General features: G+C 37.3%; 1 protein-coding gene across 6 annotated transcripts in view; it reads right to left on the minus strand.

Moving 5' to 3' along the window:
- Positions 1 to 27,647, minus strand: part of LOC138761833 (glutaminase kidney isoform, mitochondrial-like) — an 82,277-nt gene that overhangs the window by 11,135 nt on the left and 43,495 nt on the right. For 4 of the 6 annotated variants that reach the window (XM_069934643.1, XM_069934642.1, XM_069934646.1 and 1 more), the window contains 2 exons: positions 23,458 to 23,589; positions 19,624 to 19,716 (listed from right to left, as the gene is read on the minus strand). In XM_069934643.1, coding sequence (XP_069790744.1) covers positions 19,624 to 19,716; positions 23,458 to 23,589 — 225 coding nt within the window. Of the gene's footprint in view, positions 1 to 962; positions 1,044 to 10,432; positions 13,625 to 19,623; positions 19,717 to 23,457; positions 23,590 to 27,647 lie in introns of those variants that run through there. The other 2 variants (XM_069934645.1, XM_069934644.1) reach the window with 2 other exon arrangements.

Below are 27,647 nucleotides of genomic sequence, written 5' to 3' on the forward strand. Positions count from 1 at the left end.
GAGGCACGTGAAGAATTCATATAGACAGATTAAACAGACTCAATGGAATTGTAGTCACTTTTCATGATCATTAAATAGTGTCGCCTCTTTATTCAAATATGTAAAACATGGAATTCAGTAAATCCATGAAACACTAATGGCCCGAACAAAGATTTGTTTTCTCTCCTACTTTTTAAATTGCTCACCTTGGGCACAGATAGCGCCCACATATTGCCTTACTTCATGTGTGCCTAAACGCTCAATGTTCCTCATTCCGGTGTCTAACCATTGATTCTGGTTGGAGTTGCACAAGAACCTTCTGATCCACTGGAGAAATACAAGACTGCAATGCCTGAATCCAGAGCAACACTATCAACAGGAGGATCCTTGCAGGTTGAGCAGCATCAGTGAGAGAAAAAGAATGGTCAACATTTCAGGCCAGAACCCTTCATCAAGGCAATGAGGAGGAGAGAGTGCTGGCATAATGAAAACAAGGTTGAAAAGGGGCCAGAGGGGGGGTGGTGAATAAGGGGGAGCTGAATGATGATGGACATAGGAAGTTGATTTGGAGAGGCCAGACAAAAATAAGGGAAAGAAACAAAAGAATCAATGCAGGCAGTTTCAGTTCCCTCCCCCCACCCCAACCTCCGAACACCCTCCCAGACCCCATTTCCCAGTTTCTTTCTCCTCCACCCCTACCCCTTCTGCCCATTACTTCTCCAACCAGGCCTCCTATCCCCTTGCCCACTATTCCCATTTGACCATCATTTTTCTCTTATTTGGTTCACCTTCATTGTCTTCACATCACCTCCCAACCTCTGACACTATCTGCGGCCTTTCTTCCTGTACCAGCCTCCATCTGACAACCCACCCCTCACTTCTTTACACTGGCTATCTCCCCTCTACTCTTAAAGTTAAGCCTTTTCATCTGGACTCGAAATGCTGACTGTCCATTTCCCTCCAAAGATGCTGCCTGACCTGCTGAGATCCGCCAGCAGTTTGTTCTTTGCTCCAGTTCTGAATAGTTCCTGTCATCATACCAGATTTCCACATCATGTACTGGGCTACCAAAAAAGGAAACTTAGCATTAAACAAATAAAGTTATTCAGCTATAAATAGCAGGTTGGCAACTAAAGTTTAGAGTGTGTGAATCTACTCATTGCTCCCAATTTCCTTTCTAGATACTTTAGATTTTAAAAAAAAGTACGTTCCACTCTAAATTTCCAAATTTTTTTTAAGAATACAAATACTTCTGAAAAAAATGTGAATCATATAGCACACAAACAGGCCACATTTTGGCCTAAATATAGCATCTACATTCAATCCATAGCCAGACTTCAATTTTTAAAAAAAGCTTTAATGCCAAATCATGAAGAGTAAATAGAAATAGATTTTTTTGCCAAAATTAAATTGAAAGAGGCTGCATTCACCCACTTTTTGGCATAGTTCAGCCTGATTCCTCATCGTGAATAGTATCAGGTGCTTTCCATCCAAGTACAGTAAAGAGACAAACTTTTACAATTGTCAAGATTTCACCTGATTTAAATACACCTATAAAAATAAAGAATATTTAATTTCAGAAAGGAATTAACTAAATACTTGGAATGGCACTGTAGCAGTGGGGAAAACATTTCTTCAAAAGGGCTAACAGAGACACAAAAATATGGCTGTTAATTATTTACATATTTGGTGAACATGAAGAGCACCAAATTCCATGCTCACCGTGGGAGTTCCCTCATCTCAATTTATTTTTGTAGCCTTCTTTTAACGAATTCTTAAACCTGTCTTCATGTACCATTAGGTCTATTTTTCTTTGTAGTATCACAGTAGCAGTCAAAATCCTTTGGAAAGTACTTGAATTACTACTGAATCAGTCTTTCCTACACAGATTTCCTGCACAGTGTCTCCAGTTTTCCAGCATCTGCTGACTTCTTGATTTCCCTTGTTATCCTGGATAGGAAGGGCTTGGGAGGGTGTGGGCTTAACGCAGACAAGCGTGGCTAAAGTAGGAGGGCACGATGTTCAGCATAGACTCTAGAAATCTGTAGTATTCCAATTGTCAAAATGGCAATGGAATCAATTTATGAGCTGCTTCCATTAATCTACCAATTTAAAATACAGGGTACAATAAATCTACTGTTCGAAATCCACTGATGCAATCAGTTCCAGATGTTGAAGTTTCACCCCACAATTTTACATTTCTTTTCACCTGCATTAACATGTAGGTTCTTGCATTGGGACACTGTCTTTAATCAGCAAAAATGGAAGGACACATTACAATTCTGTTCCTTCCAGTAGCTTGTATGACTCAGCTCACAAGGGCTTGATACACAGCTTTAATTTCCTTTGGATTAAATACAGTGAATAGAGTATTTTACCATTTTTTAAAAATTAAGTTCTTAAATAACATTCCTCAAAGTTTTGTTACTAAATATTCAGCATATTCCTGGTTCTATAGATTCCACTTCATCCTTATCCACATTTATCAATCTCACAAAATTCCGTACATCTTGCTTCCACGCAAGATATTTTGCTCTACTTTGGCCATTAATCTCCAAAATATCTCTCCTTTAATGTTTTAATTTCACAGCCGTATATCATTTTTCCTCATTTACTTTCCACAACTCCTCGCTAACACAAAGGCACCATCAAACTGCTACTGTGATTGCTTTTTTTTTTAAATAATACAATTGTCCCCAATCTCTACTCAACATTATGCCTTTTAAATTTAGAGATGCAGCATTGTAAAAGGCCCTTCTGGCCCACAAGTCTGTATTGCCCAAATATACCCCAACGTCGTACATCTTTGGAACGAGGGAGGAAAAAATGGGAACACCTGAAGGAAACCCATATGGACAACGAGAGAACATACAAACATCTTCCAGATAGAGGCAGATTGAAACCAAGGTTGGTGGAGTTGTAATAGCGTGGTGCTAACCACTACACTAACTATGTCATCCCTTGTGAATTCTTGAGGACTGGGCCATCATAAAAATGCTTCTCTTGCCGTGCACAAATCTGGATTTATTCTTTTTATTGCCAACTTATATTTATTTCCTTCATTATTTTACATTTCTCCCTTTTTCACAGCACGATAAGGAATGTATACCAGCTCATCAAATGGCTGACACCTTGATGATTGTACTTGTTTATAATAAAACAATAAACCAATGTACATATGCACTGAAATTCTTACTTGCTGCAGCCAAACAGTTACTTTGATTTTGTAAAAAGACACTATTGGAATTGTTTGTGTTAAATTACCATATGGAGAGATAGATAATAAAAAAAATTCTGTTTCAGTTAATGCAAGGGAAAATAAAGTGGTGTTTCAATCTTGCAGTCAGGTCTTTTTGTACTTTTGGAGTAATATATGGTTAGGGTAGTTAGGTGAGATTCAAGACCATGATCGTTGTAGGAAAGAAAAACCTGTTCTTGAATCTTGAGATGCTGAACTTCTGTTCGAAGGTAGCAATGAAAACCTTGAGACCAGGAATGATGGCGATCCTTTATGATGTTGTCTTCCTTCTTGAGGCAGTAGCTCATAGAGTGGAGCCTGTGGTGGACTTGGTGACCAATTACTAACTTCTACCGCCTTCTGCATTCCTGGGCACACCAAACCATGCTGTGATGCATGTGATCCAGAGATACATTGTTGAAATTTGAGAGCATATTTGACAACATGCCAAATCTCTTCAGATTTCTTGGAATTTCCTGTCCTTTCTCTCAATACATAACGTTTTTTTTAAATCATGAACTAATCCAAATATCATCTGTAGTATTATCTTAGTTTCATTCTCATAGAATGTGCACTTTGGTAGTATTTATTGCCCATCCTCAACTGCCCTTTGTGAAGTCAGCATTGAACCCCAATATGTATTGATATTCAAGATTGTTTAATATAGAAGCCTCAAGTGAAGACTTGAATGAGTGATCTAATCCCAAAGAAGACTATGTTCTGCACTTGTCATAATATTGACCATTAAACTTCAATTTTTTTTCCCCCAAGACAATCTTGTCTCCATTAGCTGTAATCTTTATCTCATTTGGGCTATAGACTTTCCAGACCAATTGATCAACTGCCCTTTGAATACATTACTCTAATGCAATTTTTTTTAAATATAAATCGCACCATTGGCACCCCCCCCCCCCCCAACACCAATAGATACAAAATGAGAAGCAGGTTTCATTAAAGTTAGCATCTGTAGGTTATTTTGAATGTCAGCTGAGAAAAGTCTTCAAAATACATTAATTTCTTTCCCAGGACATGGCAACATTAACAAGGCTTGTTGCACATCCCAAAAATATCCATGAGAAAATGCAAAGCCATCTTGAACTGCTGCAGTCTTCTAATGGAGACATGTCCATTGTGCCAGCAGACAGGCAGTTCCAGGATTTAAATTCTAAATTATGATGAAGGAAAAACAATAATTTCCTCCCCCCCCCCCCCCAAAGTGGAGATGTGTGTAACTAAGAAAATTCAATACATGATGGATCTCTCATTCATCCATATCTCATCCTTCATGGAAGGATCACATTTTTGAGATGCTGCTGTTCAAGTAGGATGCTTTGTAGAAGTTGCAGCTAAATGACCAAAAATGGAATTCTATTTTGTTTTTTTAAAGTTACAAGTGACCCATTGCAACTCAAGCTAGGACAATCCACTTGCTTTAATTCATGTAACGCTCACTATTCATCTGAATTTGGGCAAAGACTTGCCCCAAAACTGCTGTCAGCATTATTAATGAGATAGCTGACCACAGTCATACAAAACATGAAAAAATTCATTCCATCTTCCTGGTCTGTGATTCCTTGCCTGATCTCCTACATAGAAAGTATCAAGGCCACAAATTCACATCTGAATTTTACAACACAAATCTGCTACCGTCCCTGAGGTAGCTACCTTTAGATTAACACTAACCAAACTACAGCTCTACTTACTGGATATTTAGCTGACTAGAACTTTGAAGGAAAAAAGTTGAATATGTAATTGTAATAAACCATTTTTCTGTTTAAAAGCAGAATTCAGAAAAAAATCCTAACAGATGCTTTTAAGTTTTTTTTTTAAACAAACATCAAATTGTGCAGTAAAAAGCTTACATTGTACTAATGTATCTCCTAATTATTGCTATTCAGGGAATTCTGGATGAACCCTTGCAAGGCTTCAGGCCCTAATGGCGTACCAGGCAGGGTACTTAAAATCTGCACCCACCTAGCCGACGTATTTACGGACATTTTCAACCTCTCATTGCTGAAGTCAAGAGGTTCCCACCTGCTTCATAAGGGCATCAGTCATCCCGGTACCCAAGAAAAGTGAGCTGCCTCAACGACTACCACCCAGTGCACTAACTTCTACTGAGAAGAAATGCTTTGAAAGTCTGTTCATGGCCAGAATTAACATGTACCTAAGCAAAGTTCTGGACCCACTGAAATTTGCCTACCATCACAATCACTCCACAGCAGCTCTGGATCACCTTAAAAACAGCAATTCATATATATATGCTGCTCTTCATCGACTACAGCTCGGCCTTCAATACCATTATCCCCTTAGTGTTGGTCAAGAAGCTACAAACTCTAGTGCTTTGTAACCCCCTCTGCAACTAGATCCGTAACTTCCTCATTGGAAGATCACAGTCAGTATGAATTGGAAACATCTTGTCCTCACCGATTACCAACACAGGTGCACCCCAAGGATGCGTGCTTAGCCCACTGCTCTACTTGTTATACACCCATGTCTGTGTGGCCAGGCACAATTCCAATGCTATCTACAAGTTTGCTGATAACACCCCAGTTGTCGGCAGAATCACAAACGGCAATGAGGAAGAGTACAGGAGGGAGATAGATCAGCTCATTGAATGGTAACAACAACCTTGCACTCAACGTCAGCAAAACCAAGGAGACGATTGTGGACTTCAGAAGGAAGTCAGAGGAACACGAACCAATCTTCAATCGAGAGCTCAGTAGTAGAGGGTTAAGAACTTCAAATTCCTGGGTATGAACATCTCTGAGGATCTGTCCTGGAGCCTCACAAAGGCGGCTTGCCAGTGGCTATACTTTGTGAGGTGCCTGAGGCAGTTTGATATGTCACCGAAAACTCCTACCGGTGTACCGATGAGAGCATTCAGGCTTGTAGAGGCGCCAACTCTCAGCACAAGAATAAACTCCAGAGGGTTGTTAACTCGGCCTGTGACAGCACAGAGACTAGACTTCACTCCTTCAAAAGCATCTACATGAGGCAGTGCCTTAAAAAAGCAACCTCTATCCTCAAGGACCCCCACCACCCAGGCCACACCCTCTTCACTCTGCTACCATCGGTAGCAGCCTGAAGATGTGCACTCAGCAGCACAAGGACAGCTTCTTCCCTGCTGCCATCAGATTCCTGAATAATCAATGAACCAAAGACACTGCATTACTTTTCATGCACAATTATATTTATTTCACTTGTACTATTGTAAGATGGTTATAATATGAATGTTTACACTATGATGAAGCTGCTGCAGAACAACAAATTTTATGACTTGTTCATGACTATAAATTCTGATTCTACCACAAACACTCAATGGTCGTTTTTGCTTCAATGGAAATGCATCACTGGCTAATTAACTACTTCATAGATATACTGATGTAAACAAGTCAAACTACATTTGTTTAACAAAATGCCTATATGAAAAAAAACTTGTTTTTAACTGGCATATCAATAATGCAAGGCAAAATCCTTAATCAAAATATCCATAATTTTGCACTAATTAATTTCTGAAAAGATTGCCAAAAATTGTTTGATAACATTCAATTCTCCACCTTCAAATTCCTAACTCTTTCAATGAACCTTGGATTTGAGGATTACTACTTCCCCATTCCAATTTAATCACTCTACAGCTTTCTGACAAAAATAGTTCAACAATTTACATCATAACCACAGGGCAGCACCTATGGCAATGAATCTGGTATTTAAATTGAGTCATGCACCACTGTAACAGGCCATTTCGGCCTATGAATCTGTGCCACCCAATTAATCTACATTCCTCCCCCCCCCCCCCTTAGTTTTGTATAAAACCTCTCGCTTCATGACCTTTCCCATCAATAATTCCTAAGGCCTTGCACAATTATCACTTTCAACAGAAGAATTTAAAAAAATATCCCTTGTACTTTCCCTAAATCTTTAGCAAATGCTTCATTTCAAGAGTCAGAGTAATTGAAAGTGGAAACAGGCCCTTGGGCCTAACTTGCCAAACATGGCCTAAAGGTCCCACTGACATTCATCTCACCTGCCTGCATTCCTTTAAAGTCATCCCATATCCTTGTATCTGTCCCAATTTATTTCTTAAACATGGTCATAGTACCTGTCTCAATCACCCTCTGTGTAAAAAAAGTTTCCCATCAGCCTCCTGTTAAATTTCTCCCCCCTCATGTGGAGTCCATGTCATCCGATTACTGATCTCCCCCACCCCCCCCCCCCCCCCACCCCACACTGGGCAAAAGACTGTTCAATCAATTCCTCTCATGATTTTGTACATCTCTGAGATCACCCCTCATCCCCCTGCATGTCAAGGAATAAAGCCCTAGCCTGCTCTGCCTCTCCCGATAGCTCAGGACGCCCTCTCCCCCCAAGTCCTGCCAATGTAAATCTTCTGAACCCTCTTCAGCTTGACATTTTTCCTTCATCACGGTGACCTAAATTGAATGTAATTTTCCTATTGGGGCCTCACCAATGTCTTGTAAACTACAACATGATCTCCCAAATTCTATATTCAATACTTTGCTGGAGGCCAATGCACTGAAAGCCTGTTTGACCACCCTTTCTACCCATGATGCTACTTTAAAGATTCTACGTACCTGCACTCCAAGATCCCTCTGCTCAACAACACTGCCGAGATTCCTACCGTTCAGTGTCAGGCCTACCCAAGTTAGACCTCCCAAAATGCAAAACCTCACATTTCTCAGTATGAATTCCATCAACCATTCTTCTACCCACCTGCCCAACCAAACAAGGTCTTGCTTCAAACTTCGGCAACCAATTTCACACTTTAAAACACTCTAGCGTCATCTGCTATGTTGCTAATCATGCCATGAATGCTTAGATCTGATTCCTTTATGTTTGGAGTGATAGCACTATTTAGCAAATCATGTCCCAGAATACAATGGAAAATTCAGAAAACCATTAAAGGCAATCAGCTACAGATATGATGGTTTGGATCAATGATGGATGTGTGTTATATTTATCATAAACAGTTGAACTAAATAATTATTTCAATGCTGCTTTCATTACTTTAGGGAGAAAAAAAAATCAAGACAACTGAAGGTAGTACTGCACAGCATACATGGGCAATAATTCACATAGTACACTAGTCTACACAAACAACCAAGATTCTCAGTTCCAGAATTTTACTCCACTCCAATCTGCACTGTGTGTCAGTTAGTTTCCTCATGCATTTGGACCAATCTCCCCCATCCCCATCAAATAAAATTCTAATTATTAAATGGCCTTTTCCAAGCAAAGTTACATTACCCATTGACCATTATCCAGAAAGTTCATCCCACAGTTCCAGCTTGAATGCATTTTCTTGTCCCAAGTATAAGAGCAGCACAAATAAATTTCAGCCAAATCAATGTGTAGTACAAATTTGGACCACAGATATAAACAAGTAAATCCCATGCTTGTCATAGTCTCTTATACAATTCTCATTATACATTTTCATGCAATTCAGAGGTACTTTTTGTGGTTCATTGTAATTAGTTGGAGCACAAGATTGAAGAATTCTGTAAAGACTGTTCCAGTCAAGTCTCTACGAGCTAGGAAATCCTCAACAGGGTGCTAAAATTGATATCAATGTGAAGAGCTTGAGGTATTGCAAGTTAAAAATTAGCAAATTGTAGCACTCTCGTGCCTCTCAGATGTAATAAGATAACTTGTCAAATTATCACATACAAGCATGCAGTTGAAACCTTTTCCTATTTCCTTGTAACTCTATCTTTTTCTTAGTTCTCAATTTACTCAACTGACCAGAGAAGGGCTGATGACCAAATCATACTTGATAGCAAACCAGTGCAAGATACCCAAGCTATTTAAAAATGTCAGGCTTCAGAGGTGAAGACAACAAAACTAACTAGCCCATCCTAGTTCCTCCAAGCTCCTGGCAGCAGAATTACCCATCAAGTGGCTTTGCAGCTGTGAGTGTTCAGCCATGAGCAAGAGAAAGTGCAAAATCCACCAATCTTCCTGTGTGGCTCCCAGCCCATATTCACCCTTGAATGGATAATGAGCAAAGCAAGTCACCAGCAGATCTAGAATTAATTAGAAAGGTCCTCTGATGGTCAAATGTCAGTCAAGTCCACTTTCCTAAGAAATATTTTTGCATCAAGAGAGCGGTCAAATGCAGCATCTAAATGTCTGCATTGAAGGAACATTTACAATGATAGTAAGTACAAATGCCACGTTTTCTTGATCTTGTACACTGGAGTAGAGGAAATCTGGATTTTCAGAGGAGAGAGCAGTCAATATATATCTCTTTCATTGATCCAGACGATGAAAAGTTAAGTGGCTGAAAACAGTGCAGACATGAGACGCTGAGGTTATCGAAGACTTGTAGAAGCAATGCTTATGTAGCATTGTTTCTGAAAGTTTAGCAAATGAGCTAAACATTGTCCTTGAGCACAGCTCCCACAAAGCTTAGATGATGAGCCATTGCATGTGTTTTTGTAGGAGAGTGGGCTGCCTTATTCATGAAAATAAGTTTTGGATGCACCCATAATAATTCTGGTTACAGTAAAAAGTTTAAAGAGGCAAGAAAGGTGAAGCCTCATGCCACCATACAGTGAACTGAGCATGTAGCGTGAAATGTAGTGCTTTAGCTATAAATGGAGGTCTCGTGTAAATGGACCTTTAATGCACTTCATTCATGACAAATGTCAAAACTCTCTTTCAAGAGCATATAGCAAGTATAGTTTCTTGGATAAATTGGGAGATATCAAAAAAATTGATTTTGATGTTATATTACAATTTACTACTCATTAGGGCAAATTTGTCCTGGCAAGTATGAAAATCTCAAAAAATGAAAACACTTGAAGTGAAATTGAAGGCACTTGCACACACTATTCCCTGTGTGGAAATGAGATTTTATTGGGGAGTCTTAACCCTAGCTCTTTATCACCAATTTTAATCATTATAAATGCTTGTGCACTTAAATGAGTACCTAATAAAAAGGAGTTCAATACACAATTATTATGACTACACTATGTTTTGGCACAGAATTTCACTGGCAAACCCATTTTCTTTCAAATCTTGCAAACAAATTCACTCCCCAAGAAGATTGTTATCTTTGGTTCTCTACAATGGGAATTTTTCACCTTTACCATGTCTTGCCATGGTAAACATCTCAGTTCCTACTGCTTAGATTCAGATTATAATTAATCATTTCAAGCAAGTTGACAGCAAATATATACACAGCAACAAATGTGTGATATAAAACAGCTTTATTTAAATACAAAATAAATGCAAAGTATTGTAGAAAGCAAATGTAAAATAAATGGTTATTGCTGTGAAGTAAAATACAAAAAGTCAAAACAAAGATAGCTTAAAACATTAAAAACCTAACAAGATACAAAATTGATAGCATTCACATTTCACATCTTTAATTCTTTCAATATTTTCTATAATAACAGCATTGTTTTAAACTTCATTTAACAAAATAAGTTAATCAGCAGATCCTAGTCTTTAAATAGCCAATTAAATAGCCCATCATGAGTTAGCAAACTAACAACTGCATCCCCACCACCTGTTTTGTAGTTATTGTGCATTTTGATCTTGGAAAAATATGAATATCAAAACATACTTTGTGCTGAAAGTGCAAACATTCAGGTCACACAAAAAACTAATAGATAACCACCTTGTGTTCCACATTCACAATGCTGATGTAAAAATGGATAAAACCAAAGTTGCAAGCAGCATGTTTTAAACTGGAACAAATTAAAAGTATAATGACTACATCGCAGTAGGGACTTTAACCACATACTTTTCTGGAATGTGAGAATATAGAATAAAATTAAATTACACGCATTTCCAGTTGCAAATAAATCTAATCCATTGCCTGTTTATACACCATTAATGTTCCAATTTCTTCCTTCCAATGAGTCTTGCTGCTAATTTCCTAGGCCTGAAATTCCAAATTTGTGCTGACATCCTTTGCATATAATGTGGTGAGATTAAATTTTAATTCAATTACACATGCTCAAAATACAAGGGGATGTTGTAGTCTTTGGTAAACTAGATAATATTGCAAATATAAAAATGATGCTTTTTTACATCACTTCCTTCACCTGCAGAAAAAAAAATACTAACATTTAAGTACATAGCAAGTTTGAGAGAATTTCAAGAAAGCAGAATTTCAATTACTTTTCTATCCTAACCACAGAATACTACAATTGCATTCATTTATATTAGGTTTTTAAACAAGAAAAACTTGAAGTACAAATATTTCCATTTTTAAATCTAACGGCAACTTTATTACCATTGTTGGTGTAATCTACCAAGTAACAATATTGTCTACAGCACTATTTGATCAAACTGTCAATCAATCATGACTCAAGTAAGGTTAGACAAAATCCAAGAAGCAGAATTGTGTTATCCAGTTCCATAATCCTGCCTGTAATTTATTATCCTCATTTTTAAAAACAAGTCCAATACCAACATTCCATCCAAAATTCCTATACAGCACAAACATATTCCTATCTGTATACAGGCAGCTCTATTCTAAGATTTATGAATTCTGTCAATTCTAAAAATCAGAATTCTATCCATTTGGATTGATCAGATATTTAATGCTGATTTCCAAATGCTGACCCTATAATATCTTAATACTGCTAGAAAAAAAAAACCTTCCAAGTTATTGGCTAATATCCTTAATTTTTGCTCACACAGTAAAGCACACCTATTAATATGACATGTAGTCAATATTCAAGCATAATACTGAATTGATATGCAGATACTATCTCAAAGCTGCAGTGATGATACTCTCAGAATTAAAATGAATTTTCCCTTCCTAACGGTTTCAATAATTTAGGTTGACTGCTTGTAATATTACCACTGTTCCTGATGGTTTTTAAATTTCAGTCATATTTGGTGTTTGTTGATTAAACTATATATTAAACTCAATATTCATCTAAGCCAGTTTCTGTCACTTCAATAGCCTCACGCCAAGCACATGTCCAACAAAGCAACATCCAGCCAACAAAGATCAGATGCAGTAATGTTGGTTATTCCAATGTAATCTACTACAATTCAGTCATCTTTACAACCAAAGGTATGTGATATACAAATGCAACAATGCCCTCCACCACTACTGCCATAAAGCCCCATTTGCTCAATTGAGGAATGATGACCTTGGTAGAATCCAGATTTCCTTAGCCTCTACCTTACACTACTGAGAAAGGGTAGCCCCAGCACTTCAAGTATTTTTTTTTTCCCAGTTACCAGAGGCCCCAGACAACAGTATTATTCTATGTAAGGTAGGAATGGAAATTCTATTGGAGGAAAAATAATACCACCCAAAATCTGGAGGAAAAGAGACTTTGCAACAAGCACAGATCAATAGTGAATGCTCCCAATGTAACACACCTTTGAGCGCGTATATCAAAAGCAAGTGGGATAAATTTGCTTGATGTAATAGAAGTGATCGCTTTCAAACTGCAAGACTGGCAGAATCAAAACTAAGACAGCAAGATCCACATAATCCATTTCATCTTAAGATAAGGGCAGGGAAGAATGGAATCAGTTGTCGTGGTACAAATTTTAAGAGGATGTTAATGTCTGTGCTCTCAACTAATTAAGGACAGGGAGAGTGAAAATGAGAAAGAAAAAAATCAGCTTGTTCAAGAAATACACATTTAAATCTGACAGAGGAATTAAGACAGTCGTGGTATGATAGAAAAAGCTTTCAAAAAGATTTGCAAATATTATGTATTTGAAAGAATCAACAGGATAGTAAATGAGAAATCAAAAGTAATCATGACCAAATCCTAACAGAATTTTAAGGTAACTGTGTAGGTCTGTAATGGAGATCACCAAGGGGATGGTTATGGTAGATGCCATAACATTTCAGAATTGGATGAGTACTTGACACAGAAGACGATGGGCTGACTCCTCAAAGACAGGATTAGTTTAGACAGGTACTTGATGACCAGCAGTGAGCTGAATGGCTCAATTACGAGTCTCTGATGATCAAATGTTGATTATTAGAGGGCAGTCCCAAGCTGGGCATTGAGCAGGAGCAGAGGATGGTACATTGTGGCATTTAATAAAAGACCTACATGCAAAATAATGTTTGGCTTGAAAGCGCATAGCATAAGAGCAAACTAATGTACTCTCTGCAGGAAAACAATAAAAGCAAAATATAAATCAGCTTACTCAAAGTGCTAAAATGAAAAACTTGTGCATACAATCACTTCAGAATAAACCAGAAATCTTCAAGAGCAGCAAAAACATGAATAAAGTCCAACTGCTTTCATTTCTTACAGCAGGACCTCACATTCTATATACAATGGTAGTGGATGAATCCTCCTCATTTGGTTCAGTTGGTACCTTTTTCCACTGAGTCCCATTAAGTGCAAGCTCTTTCTGGAGACTTTCATAATCCATTGATCCGCAGGAATGCTGGTATTTTAAGCAACATGGATTAGATTCTTTAATTTTATACATCTTGTGTGAGTGTCAAACAATTACCCGTTAATATTTGATAAATCACCTCAACTGCAAGATTCTAATAAAATCAAAAGCTTTACAATAATTAACTTGGGTACCCAAAAATCAAAAACTTAGTTGAAAAAACTAATAAACTGTCAGACCATGCATCCATATAGTAAACCAGTGCAAAAAAAATCTTTCCTACATGCACAGATTTCATATTAAATTTATCAATAAAGTGCTCAATAAATACAATGAAGAGCAAAATACACACTAGTGAGATATTTCCAATCAATAGCGTTCACCTCTTACAAAAGAGATCTTAAACTTGAAGGATAATTTGGGTATTACTTTTATTTGATGCAAGTAAAATTACCATGAATAAGCAGATATGAAAAAGTAGTCTACACAATTTACAAGGAAATAAAGACATTCTACCAAAATCATGTACTTCTGCTGATGTTCATTTCACAAATTGCACTGTAGTGCAATGTGTTTTTTTAAAACTAATTTTAACTATGGTCTTTACTTTTAGCTCGTTGACAAACCATTATGGTGCCCTGCTATCTCTATTCCACACATTACTCGCAAAGTTCTCTTAGCAATACTTGGATTTTACTGCTCTGTGAGTTTACTCAGTCTCCAGATTTCACTGTTGTGGAGATCATTTAAAGCAGAGATTTTCATGCACAAAACTGGAACTCAGGCAGGATTTTGAGGTAATTGCTAGTGTCAAAGGTTTAAAAATTTTTTTTTAAATGACTAGAGACAACTAGTTTAAAAATTTAAACATTAAACAAGTTTACTTCATAACATGCCTCAATAACAGAAATAAAATAAAATTACTCAGATTAATCAAAATAAATGGAAAACTTACCTACACTTACCTTTCAATCAAGAATGGCAACCCCATTCAAATAAATGAGGTTATGCTACACAAAACAGGAGCAAAGCCAAAGGGCTAGATGTAAAGTTCATCTAGCACCTCAGCTCAGGATATGCCAAGTTCAGTGACAGTAGTGGAAGTCAGTTGCATCCAATCTCCAGTCGGTTTATGCTTTTTGTATAGCAATGACCAGCAATATTTTACACAAGACCAAGAAGGGTAGACGATCTGGCCCCTTTAGCCTCCCCACCATTCAACTTGATTATAAACAATCTTTCCCAGACCTAAAGTCCTTTTTCATTTCAGATATCCATCGCTCTCAATATGCCAATCTTTCACAGATTCACCGGTTTCCACTCCACTTTAAATACTTCTCATAATCTGGACTCTAGAACCCAGAGGCAGAAATTTGAAATTCTTTACCCTCCATGAAATTACTTTTTAAAATGACCAAACACACATTTTGTGCTTGCTTTAGTTCAAGGGTCTTCTACTAGTGAAAACATCTCAACATCCATCTTGTCATTCCCTCTTGGGACCAAATGTAACAATAAGATCATCACTCATTTTCCTTGAAGAGCAGAGACTACTTGTTTAACCTCTCTTTAACAGGGCAATCTTTTTTCCCCCCCAGGAACTACCTTGATGAATCACCTTTGGACTAATCCCATGCCACAATATCTTGGGCAAGGGGACCAAAATTTTGCATAGTTTTTTGGGTGGGGTATCATTAACACCCTGTACAAGTGTAATAAAACTTTGTTATTTTAAACTTCAACCCCTTTTGTGCCATTTATCTTCAGACTACTTGCTGAACCAGTGTGCATGTTTGGTGATTCTATGACACCTAGAACCCTGTACTTACAATGCTAGATAATAAATGGCCTTTTGATTTCTGTTAACAAAGTGCATACCCTGATATTTTCCAACATTTGCAAAATTTTCATCCATCAATCTAGATCCTATTAGAGGCCTAAAATTCCTCCATACCAGATTCCCATAGCTCTCAATATCCCAAACATTCAAAAATTCACCATTTTCTACTTAAAATACTTCTAATATTACAGTATCTGCACTCAGAGGTACAAATTTGATTTTTTTCTTTTTAAACCTTGCATAACCCTTCAACCTTTATCACAATAAGCTTTCCCATTCATTTGGTCTCAGGAGAAAACTTGCATTCTGCCCCCTTTGCTAAGTTATTAGTATATGTAAATAGCACACGAGAGCCAATCACTGATCCTCAGATACATCCTTCCAACTTGACAAAAATCAATTTATTCCAGTTCAATCCATACTAACAATACTTCCTCCAATACCATGAGTTTTTATTCTTTGTGCATCTTGTCAAATGTCTTTTAGATGTCCAAAAACACCACAAGTTCCCCTCCATCTATCCTTATTACATCTTCAACAACTCAAGGAATTTTGTCAAACATAAAATTGGTCTTTCATGGAACCATGTTGACATCATGACAGAATCATTGAGGTCCCTTACCATCCAGCCTGGAGTCTGAGACACTACCTTCAAGGAAAAGGTATAGGAGCATAAAAAGCAGGACTGCCAGACTAGGAAACAACTGTTGAACAACTCTAGAAATATGTAATTATTGACACTAAACTTAAACTTAGTTCTCCACACAACTGCCAGCTAATGCTGACACCACACAAATAGTTCAAACAGGATCGAAAATAGAAACTCCCAACAGAAACAAGTAGTATCTGTTCTCTGGAGTTATAAATGACTTGGATAAAGAAGTGGAGGAGTGAGTCAGTAAGTTTGAAGATGATACAAAGGCTAGAGGTGTTCTGATGGTGTAGAAGGTTGTCATAGGTTACAACTAGATGCAGAATTGGTCAGAGAAGTGACAGATAGAGTTCAATCCAGGGAAGTGCAAAATAATACACTTTGGAAAGCTGAACTTGAAGGTAGAGTATATGGTCAATGGCATGATTCTTAAAAGGTTTGAAGAACAGAGGGATCTTGGGGGGGGGGGGGTCAAGGTTGCTGTGCACATTAATAGGGTGGCTAAGAAGGCACAAGATGTGTTGGCCTTCATTAGTTGGAAGACAAAGAGTTCTAAAGCCGCATGGTAATGCTGCAACTCTAGAAAAACTCAGGTTAGACTACACTTGGAGTATTGCTTTAAGTTCTGGGCACTGCATTACAGGGTGAAGAGTAGATTTACCAGGATGTTGCCCAAATTGGAGAATATGTATTGTGAAACAAAGTTGATAGCATTTTTCTCTTTTTTCTTCTTTCAAAAGATGAGAGGTGACAATAGAGGACTTCAAGATTATGAGAGGCAGAGATAGGTGGACAACTAGTGACCACACTAGCAAATATCAGAAGACGTCTGTTTAAAGTGAGTGGAGGGAAGTTTATAGGAGATGTCAGAGGCAATTTTTTTTTTTGTTGCAGAGTGATGGGTGCCTAGAATTCATTGTCAGGGGCATTGGTAGTGACTGTTATAATAGGGAGATTTAAACGACTCCTAAATAGGGATATGGATGCAAGAAAAGTAGAATGTTGCAGTGCGAGGTAGGGAAGGATTAGGTTTACATAGGTCAGCACAACATCATAGGCTAAAGGGCCTGTACTTTGCTGTAACGTTCTAAGTCCTATGAACAGTTCAAATGGCTACCTATTTTGTCTCCACTCCTATTTTGTCTTAATATAAAAGAGCTTCTTTTAGAGCTTTAATTAACTATCTGTATACTTCCTTCAAATCCTGGTTTAAGTACTACAGTTAAATCAAAATGTTGCTTTCTGCTCTCTTAATTTACTGCATATTGGTCTGTAATAAAATGTGATTAAAATTTACCCATTACTCTTGGTGGACCACAGACAAAACTTTACAGTCTACCACATTTGTCAGCTTTGACTCCTTGAAAAGCAGCAACATCCAAAAGAAACATAAAAAGACTTTCCAACACAGGGAAAGCTACCAGACACACTGGAGATTGCAAATGCTGGAATCAGCTCAGGCAGCAAAAGAATGGTTAACACTTCAGGCCAGAACCCTTCAAGAATGAAAAAAGTTTCAGTCCCAAAACGTTAGCTATTCTTTTTCTATCAATGTGCCATTCCTCCAGGAGATTGTGATTAATATTAATCAGGGAAAGCTATAGACTGCAAAAGATTCTCAGCAGCAAATATAAAACAGACATTTAAGATGCACAAGTCACCAAAAGAGGATTTCCCCCCCCCCCCCCCCCAGATACCCATCTGCCAGGAAGAAATGCACTTGCCTAGCTTTAATCATAACTAGACTTTGTAACAAAGCGGCAAGTCAGTGATTAGCAAATGTGGTTTGAATACCAGAATACACAGTGTAGATATATACAGGTTGTATCTCTTTCATCCAGCAACATAGGGATCTGACCATTGCCGGACAACAGAAATGCTGGAAAACAGAAATTGACCCCTAAGGGAAAGCTTATTAGTACTAACACCATCTTCTGCACCTCTTGGTCTCTTGAATGACATCTTGAAGGGCTAAAATATAGCTGAATATAAATAAATTAACAGGACTATATCACCAAAATACTTGGCTGCAGTATAAACAGATTTTGGCACATTAGCATTGCTAACAGCACCACCCCTAGTGGCAGATCCACAAACTAATGGCAGCAGATTCAAAGTGTGCCGGACCACAGTGCACTGGATTAGAGAGGTACAACTTGTAGTTTAAACATTTCTGGTTAAATACAGAGAAACATATCTAAAACACAACAATGCAATCCATCTAGGCAAAGCTATCATGAAATGCCTTGAATATATTTATATACATTGTACTACACATGAAATCAATACTGCAAGACAATTTGGATACCAGAAATCCAGGTCCTACAGTCAAAGGATTTCATTGTTAGGAATGAATCAATTCTCCATTTTTTTTTTACTGACTAGGAGCTACTCATTCAGAACAGTTACTCTACCATGTTGATTTTACATCATGATCACCCTTTCACATTGATGGAATATGTCCATTTATTGTCTAATACCAGCTGCTCATACAGGCTAATGCAAATGACAGAATCATATAGTACACAAGCAGCCACTTTTCTACATGTCAAACTTCATATTAGACACAGAGTACTCTATTCTTTTACAATATCAAATTCCCTTTTTAATAATTACCATGAAACTTCATTGCTCTATATTTGCAATGCATTCCAGATCATTACATAATTCATCTCCCTTAAACTTTATAATATAAAAAAAAAGTCCTGATTCACCTGCCAATTTGGAAAAAAAAATTTTTGAATTATGCAAGCCAGACTTGGAACCTCCTATTAAATCTCTGCTTGCTTCATCTGCTCAAATGGAGAACAATGCCAGCTTTACCCAACTTTTCACATGACTAATGCTGCTCATTTTAATAAATTTCATCCTAATTCTCAAGAGATCTCTAACTACAATGCCAGAAATCAATACTTCAATTTAGATTTTAAAAAAATTTTATACCATGAATGTCATTTATACATAATATAATTGTCTTTGCACCTTCTCCAACAGTTCCATCATCTTGCCCTCCCACCTTTAAAGATCAAATATAAACCCATGTACCAGCTCTGCAACTTTGTTTAAACATGCTCTTGCATTAAAAAAAAACTGGAGAAGTTACAACAAAAATTAATTTTAATATACTGAAACTGGAGTAGAACCAGTTGCTGGATTAAAATGTAATATATCCAACTGGAATTTCCAGATGAAATAAAAATGTTTACCATTTCTTTAAATTGTTTCTTCCCAGGGAATTAAGAACGACACAATTTGTAACAAATGATCTTAAGCAAAGTGCAGAACCCAAAGTTAAAAAACAAAACCCGATTCAGAAAATGCAACATTATGTAAAACTTACTTTATGCCATATTTTGATTAAATTCTGTCCTGATGAAGTACTTACCCAATCCAATTATTTCATTATGAAATTACTTCCACAGAATTGGCACATTTAGGATACATGTAGTTGATAACTAATCCCAAACAAAGTGCCGATATTTTGGTTGATGCCAATTGTTACTTCATAAGAGGGTTTGCAAGTTCATTTTTCTTTAAAACAAAAGTTACACTTACCCGTACTTCACCACCTTCCCTCCGTGGATCATGTTTTTTTGAGAAGTGCCTCAAGTTGTCATAATTATGGAAGTTAAAAAGAGAGACAAGATCCTAAAGGAAAAAAAAATCCCAAAATTATGAAAAAAAATCAATTGACCATTCAAAATGTTTTTAAAAATGTGAAGTGCATCACAAATCTACAAATTGCTTGTATTGTCGAAGGGTTTTTAAAGCCACTCTTACAGGCTACAGTGCTACAGAAATCATAACTTTCTCATTTCTTTACAGCAATTAAGAATATCACCACAAAGAGCAAAATTGATCAAGTTATCCAACAACTTGGAAGTTGTACACTTTAAAAGTTTGGAGAACACTGCAATCACAGCAGTACTTTCAACCACAGTTTCTATCAGTATTCTCTCACTACACCCCTAGGTCAGGAGCATTTGGTCTTGCAGTCAAGATGCAATTCCTCTCAGACTGCTCTGCACCTGAGGGAGCAGGAGAAAAAGATCATTGCATGTCAGAGTACCAGCTAATTCATCTAGGCAATTTAAGGACTCTTTCCCCACTTCACAGAAATAGAACTAAACACTAGGTCTTAAATCTTTCCATGACATAACCAAAGGGAATACAGTTGTCCCAACTGCTATTTTATCTAAATGTGCTTGAAAACAATCAGTCAGGTCAGTTAATACCTAATTTATGCAGCCCTCCATCATCTAGGTCGAAATCTATACAGCAGTATTCAGTGGCTTCTTTATTGGGTACCTCTCTTCCTTTCAGTCTTTCCAAGATCAATAAGGATATATCTAACAGATTCAAAACATATATTGTGAATCTGGTTCCAATTTAGGATTTTTTTTAAAAATATATATAAAAACTTAGTTTTATCTAGTGCTATCTCTCAAATATTTTTTAGACCATCAATTCTTTATTATATGGAAAAATCAAAGGTATTATTTCTTTTTGAATTTTGTTTAAGAAAGATTGTTTAATGTCTTTTGAACAGATGACAAGTAAACATGACTTACCAAATATTTTTTTTTTTTTTTAAAAAAAGATATTTACAGATTAGAAATTTCTTAAATACCATATTACCGGACTTTCCACTTGTATATCCACTAGATCCAGTTGATAATATTTTTCAATGTAATCCTTCTCAGAAAGGATTAATTGGAATTGCATATGATATGATTATTGAAATTACGTTCAATACTTCAGAATAAGATTAAAAAGGCTTGGGAATTGAAACTTGCAAGATCCTTATCGGAGAATGTATGGGACAAGATTCTTAAACTGGTGAATACATCTTCAATACGTTCCCAACATTCATTAATCCAATATGAAGTGGTGCATCACGTTCACATGTCCAAAGATGGCTTGCATCTTTTCTAATATTAATCCTGCTTGTGACAGATGCAAATCTGATATTGCTATTGTTTTGGACTTATCCATCTTTAGAAATCTATTGGAAAGAAATTTTTAATATCTTTTCAATGTAGTTCAGGTGGAGCTACGACCCAATCCAATAACTGTTCTTTTTGGGGTTATTGAACTAGACATAGGGAGTTTTTCTGTACTTGTGCAACAGGTTGAGGCCTTCTCTACATTGTTGGCTAAAAGAGCCATCTTATTCAAATGGAAAGACTCTAAACCTCCAACAGTGTTTCAGTGGTTCTCTTATATTATGTTCTCCAAGTTCAGAAAAAAAATTAGATATCATTTATTTGAATCATCGGTGAAATTTGAAGATACATGGTGACCTTTTATTTCTTATTTTCATTTGATGCAAATATTTTTAATGTGATTGGATGTACTCACTCTTCCAGATATGGTATGAATCAAAAGGTTCAAAATATATGTAACCCTCAGGATAAGCTGCTCAGATTTTTTTTGTTAGTTTTTTTTTTAAATACAGAGTACATTTAATATATTTTTGATGTATTTTCTGTCTTCACCCAGTGCAGTGGGGGGAGGGGGGGGGGGGGGAAGAGAGAGAGAAATTGTTTATACTGCTTGAAGTTTTATTTTTTGAGAGAGGGGGAGAGACAGAGAGAGGGACTTGTATGCTATTGTATTTTAAGTTTAATTTCCTTTTCTTCATTGTACAGTATGAATTATAAAAACAATAAAAAACAATCTGGGGGGAAATCAAGCATAAAAGATTCTCTAGGGCATCATTTCAGTGCAAACCTGATAATGCTACAAAATTTTAAATTAATGAGTTGTCTGAAGAAGGTGCAAAAAAGATACCACATAATTGGACAAAAAAATCTTATGATTTTCTTAATGAAATTTTGAATCCCATAATTCATCTCCCTAGATGAAAATCATTGCATTGTTGTGTAATGGGTTATATTATATATAATTAGGTTTTTAAAAGAGATAGATTGTGGGGGGCTTAGTGTAGGTAACTTCACAAACAGATACTTACACTTCACATCTCATTTAAAATGCAAGAGCTTTGCTGAACCGTGACTTTGCAAAAGACAATGGAACTGCTTTGGAAATAATTTCAAAAGCAGGTGCAACTCAAAACTGGGGGGTGGGGAGAGAGAGAGAGAAAAGTTCTGTAGTAGCTTTTGAGGCTGCAACATGGCAAGCTGGCAGGCTTGTTGCAAACCCCATTTTGAAGATGGGTTGTGAGTTCTGAGTTCAGCCTGTTGAAAACCCTTGTAGTCCTTACAAGAGGAAATGGATGGCTAGAGTGTTTCTCCTGAAATAAGGGAAACAAGAGGAACTCGGTGGTGACCTGAAAGAAGATGTTATCATTTAGAAAACCCACGATGGGGCAAGTTTCTTCAGCAAGACACTGAAGTGACTGATCAGAGGAAATCAGTTTGTGTGTGTCCAACGAGCAACAAATATATCTCTGAAAACAACAAGAAACTTTGAGTGATAACCATTTACCTTTAAGCACCAGAGCCTGGTGAAAATTCATAATTGTTAAATTCTGTGCACAGTATAAGGATTGACTGATACGGGTGAACTTGGAGAAGTGAGAAGTAAATGATTGGACTGTTAAAGCAAAGAACTTTCCTGAACATATACACATTAGAAACACATGTGCTTAGAATTTGAAGGTTATTAAGTTAATAGTAATAAGTTAAAATTTGATCTTTCTTTATGTTTAAAGATGATTAAAAGCAACATTTGTTTAATTAACCATTTGTCTTGGTGAATTTCTATTGCTGCTGGGTTTTGGGGTCGGAAGCAGATGGAAACAAAGTGACAACAGACTGGGCCTGTACTCACTAGAGTTCAGAAGGATGAAAGATTAGAAAAATAACATATCCTGGCTGGAACATTAAGAACCAGGAATCAAAATCTCCAAATGAAATTGGTGGCATGGTTGGCGTAACAGTTAGCACAACATCTTTACAGCGCCAGCAATTGGGACTGGAACTCAAATCCTGCACTGTCTGTTAAGTTCGTACATTCTCCCCGTGTCTGCGTGGGTTTTCCCCAGGAGTTCTGCTTTCCTCCCACCGTTCAAAATTACCGGGGGGGTTTAAGTTAATGGGATGCAAATTGGGCAGCACAGACTCGTGACCGAAATGACCTGTTACTGTGCTGCAGGTCTGAATTTTTTTTTAAAAGTTCAATAAAGGTTGGCTATTTGGGACATAGATGAGAATTTTCACTGTGAGGGTAATAAATCATTTGGGGAAAGGACTCCAAAGAACTACAGAAACTCAAATAAAAATTTTGAATTAATGGTATCAAGAATAGGGAGTTGATACAACAAAAGATCTTCCATGATTGTACTGAACCAATTAGCCAAACCTTACTTCCATTTTGCCAGGTTATACTTGAACCTAATCCTTCCAAGTCTGCCCTTCTACTTACCTGACAAAACTGAATACCCCTTACACTGTTTCCAAGTTTGTCCAAAGGTGGAGACCAACACATAACGCCCATAACATTTGGCACCACCAGCAAAATGCCACCAGAAACTCCAGATTTTGCTGGAAGACCCACCTATTAAAAAAAATAAAACATTTCTAAAAACACTTCATTGACACAAAGGAAAGTTTTCAATAAAAATAACATTTTGTTTTAGCAAATCAGAACCACCAAAAGACTCATTAAAATATGAAAGTGCATGAATGAACTAACTTAAGTGTGCTGAGTAATATTGATTTCCTGGCCAAACACAAACCAGGCTCAGAGGATTCTATATTCACTCCTTTGAATGAGGCATCAAAGACCTTTTGATTACAGCACAATTATTAAAGGAACAATGCAATGCCACCACACAATTTTAACTTTAAATATTTTTCAATCATTGCTAAAAAGATTTGCCAAATACATCTGCCTTGCAGGAAAAATGTACTAATGCTCAGACCCAAAATTTTGACTGCTTTTTACTTCTGATGTTTGCGGAGAGACCTGCTGAGTTTCTCCAGCACTTATGTACTGAAAACTTAATGAATGTAGTTATTTGTACTTTATTCAGTGATTCAAGTACACTACTAAAAAGGCTAATAAATGCTAAATGTTGAAAAATGTGCCACTCAAACAGTCAAGCATCAGCAAGAGATTAAATCTTCATGGAAATTCATGAGTTTCTCAATCATTTAACTAGATTCCACACAGCTGGCTGCTCTGGAAGGTTAAATTGCAATGAGAAGTCGCCAAATAGATAGAAAATTGGCTTCATGGAAGAAGGCAAAGGAAGGTTGTTTCATGGACTGCAGCTCTGACTAGTAGCGTGCCATAAGATTTGGTGCTGGACTATTGGCGTTTGACAGTAATTTAGAAGTACAGTACATGGCATAATTAGCAAGTGTAGTTGACATCAAAATATCTACTATTGTGGACTATGAAGACAGTAGCAGCAGGATCCGATTATTTGAGTAGATGAGCAGAGGAATGGTTGATGGAATTTAGTACAGAGAAATAGAGGTGTTGCATTTTGGGAGGTCTAACAATGAATGGCTCAGATTTGGGGAGTGCTGTTGAGCAGAGGTATCTAGGAATGTAGGTAGGTAGCATCTTGAAAGAAGCTGTTTCTGAGCCTGGTGGTTCTGACTGTGATACTTCTATATCTCTTTCCCAACAGGAGCAGCTGGAATGTGCTGTGTACCTCTTTAGGAAGTTGACACCTCAGTCTTCTCATGAAGTGCAGTTGCTATTGCATCTTCCCGACGTGAGGAGACGAGTGTCCAGGATAGGTCACTACTTACATGCACTCAGTAGAATTTGGTGCTCTTTACTCTGTCCACTAGAGTTTTTGATATGTAGTGAAGGGTGGTTTGCTCATTTTAAGTCCACAATCATTTTCTTTGACTTTTTCACATTGAGACTCAGGTGGTTATTCTCACACATAACACACAATTTTCCACCCCTTTCTGTAGAGTGACTCATCATTGTTGCTGATTAAACCAACGACTGTTGTGTCACCTGCAAATTTGTGGACTCTCTTGGAGATGGATCTGGCGTTGCAGTTGTGGGTCAATAGTGTGAACAGGAGCAGGCTGAGCACACAGCCCTGAGGTGCACCAATACTCAGCATGACGGAGCTTGATGTTCTGCTACAGACCCAGACAAAACTGTGGTCTCTGTGTTAGTAAGTCCAGAATCCAGTGACAGAGAGGGATGTTGTGTCCCAGTGAGGTGAGCTTCTCCACCAGCTTCTTGGGAATGATCGTATTAAACACCAAGCTGGTCGTTGAACAGCAGCCTAGCATATGATGCAGCATTCTCCAGGTGGGTCATGGCAGAGTGGAGGAACAAAATACATCATCAATGGAATGGTTCCAACTGTTTGCGAATTGAAATGATTTTGGTTAGCCCTAGTTGTGAAACATTTGATCTTGGTGACATCCTTAATGTACATTCTGATATAGCCAGTCACTGAGCCGGTGTACTCTTCTATTACCATTAACATGACCATTGTAGGTGGCCTCCTCCCTGAAACTGCTCCAGTACAAGGTCTCAAAGCTGTCCTGTAGTGCCTCTGAGGCCCCCCCCTCCTCCCCCTGTTTTCTGGTTCATATGCAGTCTCAGGTAATCCAGTTTTTTCCCCAGTGACCCTACATTTGCAAGTAAAATTGTCGGGAGCATGGGTCTGAAGGGGTCCACTTGCTGCCTCCAACAGCAACTCCGACAGCCTCCCTTGCATTTCCAAAGGCCTTTCATCTCTCCAGCGATCCGCACCATAGTTTATTTCAGACTGTCTCTCTTGCTTCAGCAAGTTAAAACTGCTCAGTCTCTCAGAGGTGCAATCCTCTACTTTAAAATTCCATTTTGTGTTTCCAATTCTCTTGAGTTTTTGACGATATAAACAAAACGTGTAGAGTCAAGGGTTTTACTGTAAATGGAGTTGAAGTGGCCATTGCAGCCACATGTACTGCCTTCTTTTTTTGGAAGTTGACATTTAATGCAGAAAAATGTGAAAATATACACTTTGGCATAAAGAAGGAGACACCATATATACCACATAGAACACATTTTCTGCACAGCATTGGAAACTTGAAACTTGTGTGAACATGTGCATAGATCCTTGGGGGGTAAAATGGAATGGCATTTTAAGTATTTGGTAATGAATATGGGATCCTAGAATGAATATATATCTAAAAATCGGGTTGCCAAATTTACACAGAACACTGGTTGTTCATTCTGGTTGTCACACTTCAAAAAAGATGTAAGCAGAAAGGGATTTACATGACTGGTCCCAGAAATAAGATTTCAGCTCAAAAAGGTTACAGTGGAAGATTGGAACAAAGATACAGAGATTTGATTGTGGTATACAGTGGTATGAATAGTTTAGAAATTAGGTACAATTTCCCCCACTGACCCCTAAAATCACTTAAGGTGATAGGACACAGGTATAAAATTGAGAAAAATTGTAGTAGCATTTGATTACAGTGAAACCCTTGTTATTCAGAATTCAAGCAACTGGCAAAAAAATTCTCAGAAAATAAATACATTTAAATAAATAAATATTTAAATAGAAGTTTAAAATTGCAAAAGTAAATGTTGTCTGAGGTAACACAATAACCTTTGGTGAAGATAGGAGCAAATATTCAACCAGCAGTTGTGCTTTTCTTGCAGTAGCTGTTTGAACAAAGTTATGTTTTAACTTTGTCTTTATAATGCTCCCCAATGGGTAGACTCTCTTAAAGTGTCTCCTTATCCCTGCTAGTATATTAAGTAGATTAGTAAGGCTTTATCTATAAACTTGATGGTGGGTGGGGTTAGGGGGAAGGGCTAATTATGATGTTATTGTTCGGGTGGTTCAGTGGAGGGGGAGCCTGAAGATGCAGCAATGGTTAAATGCTTTCAAAGAACGCGACTGAAAATAAAGTAAAATGCTTTAAAGTTTGTATAATCATTCAAATGAGGTTTGCTCATTTTAAGTACAATATAGTATTTTTGTCTTTTAAACTGTTTATTCTTATTGCAGGGGTAAGAGTGAGTATCAAGCAACCAAAAATCTCGCTTATCCAGCATCTACCTATCCTCGTAGGTGCCGGATACCAGGGGGTTCTACTGTATTAGAGAGGGATTTTAAAGAAAAGCATTCATGTTTCAGAAATTACATCTACAAATAGTGGCAGAATTAGAATAATAGGCCCTTGAGATAATATCATTTTCAGGCTGTTGGAAAGAGCAAGACAATGGGGCATATAAAATTGCTCTATTTAGAGCCAGCACAGTCTTGGATCAACTTCTTTCTTTTTACACTATAATTAATTCAAGAGATAGATTCTCTGTTTTCAAATAGGAAATTCATCTTGAAATGTGATACCATTTGATGACCAGAGGCTGAAGGAGCGACAATTTAATGATTCCAATTATATTTTTGATCACTTCTCGATGAAATAAATAGCTTTAAGACTTCTTCACCCATCTTCATTAATTGAATAATTTTGGTCATAAATATAGAATACAATGCAAATTTCTCTCCCCTCCATATATTCCATCTTGAATTTAGACATACAGCATGGTTACAAACCCTTCCAGCCCAAGAGCCCAAGCTGCCCAAATATTCAAATCAACTTACAAACCTCCACATTTAGAGGCTGGGAGGA

Source organism: Narcine bancroftii, chromosome 4, assembly GCF_036971445.1.
Source record: "Narcine bancroftii isolate sNarBan1 chromosome 4, sNarBan1.hap1, whole genome shotgun sequence".
In the NCBI taxonomy this organism is placed as follows: domain Eukaryota; kingdom Metazoa; phylum Chordata; class Chondrichthyes; order Torpediniformes; family Narcinidae; genus Narcine; species Narcine bancroftii.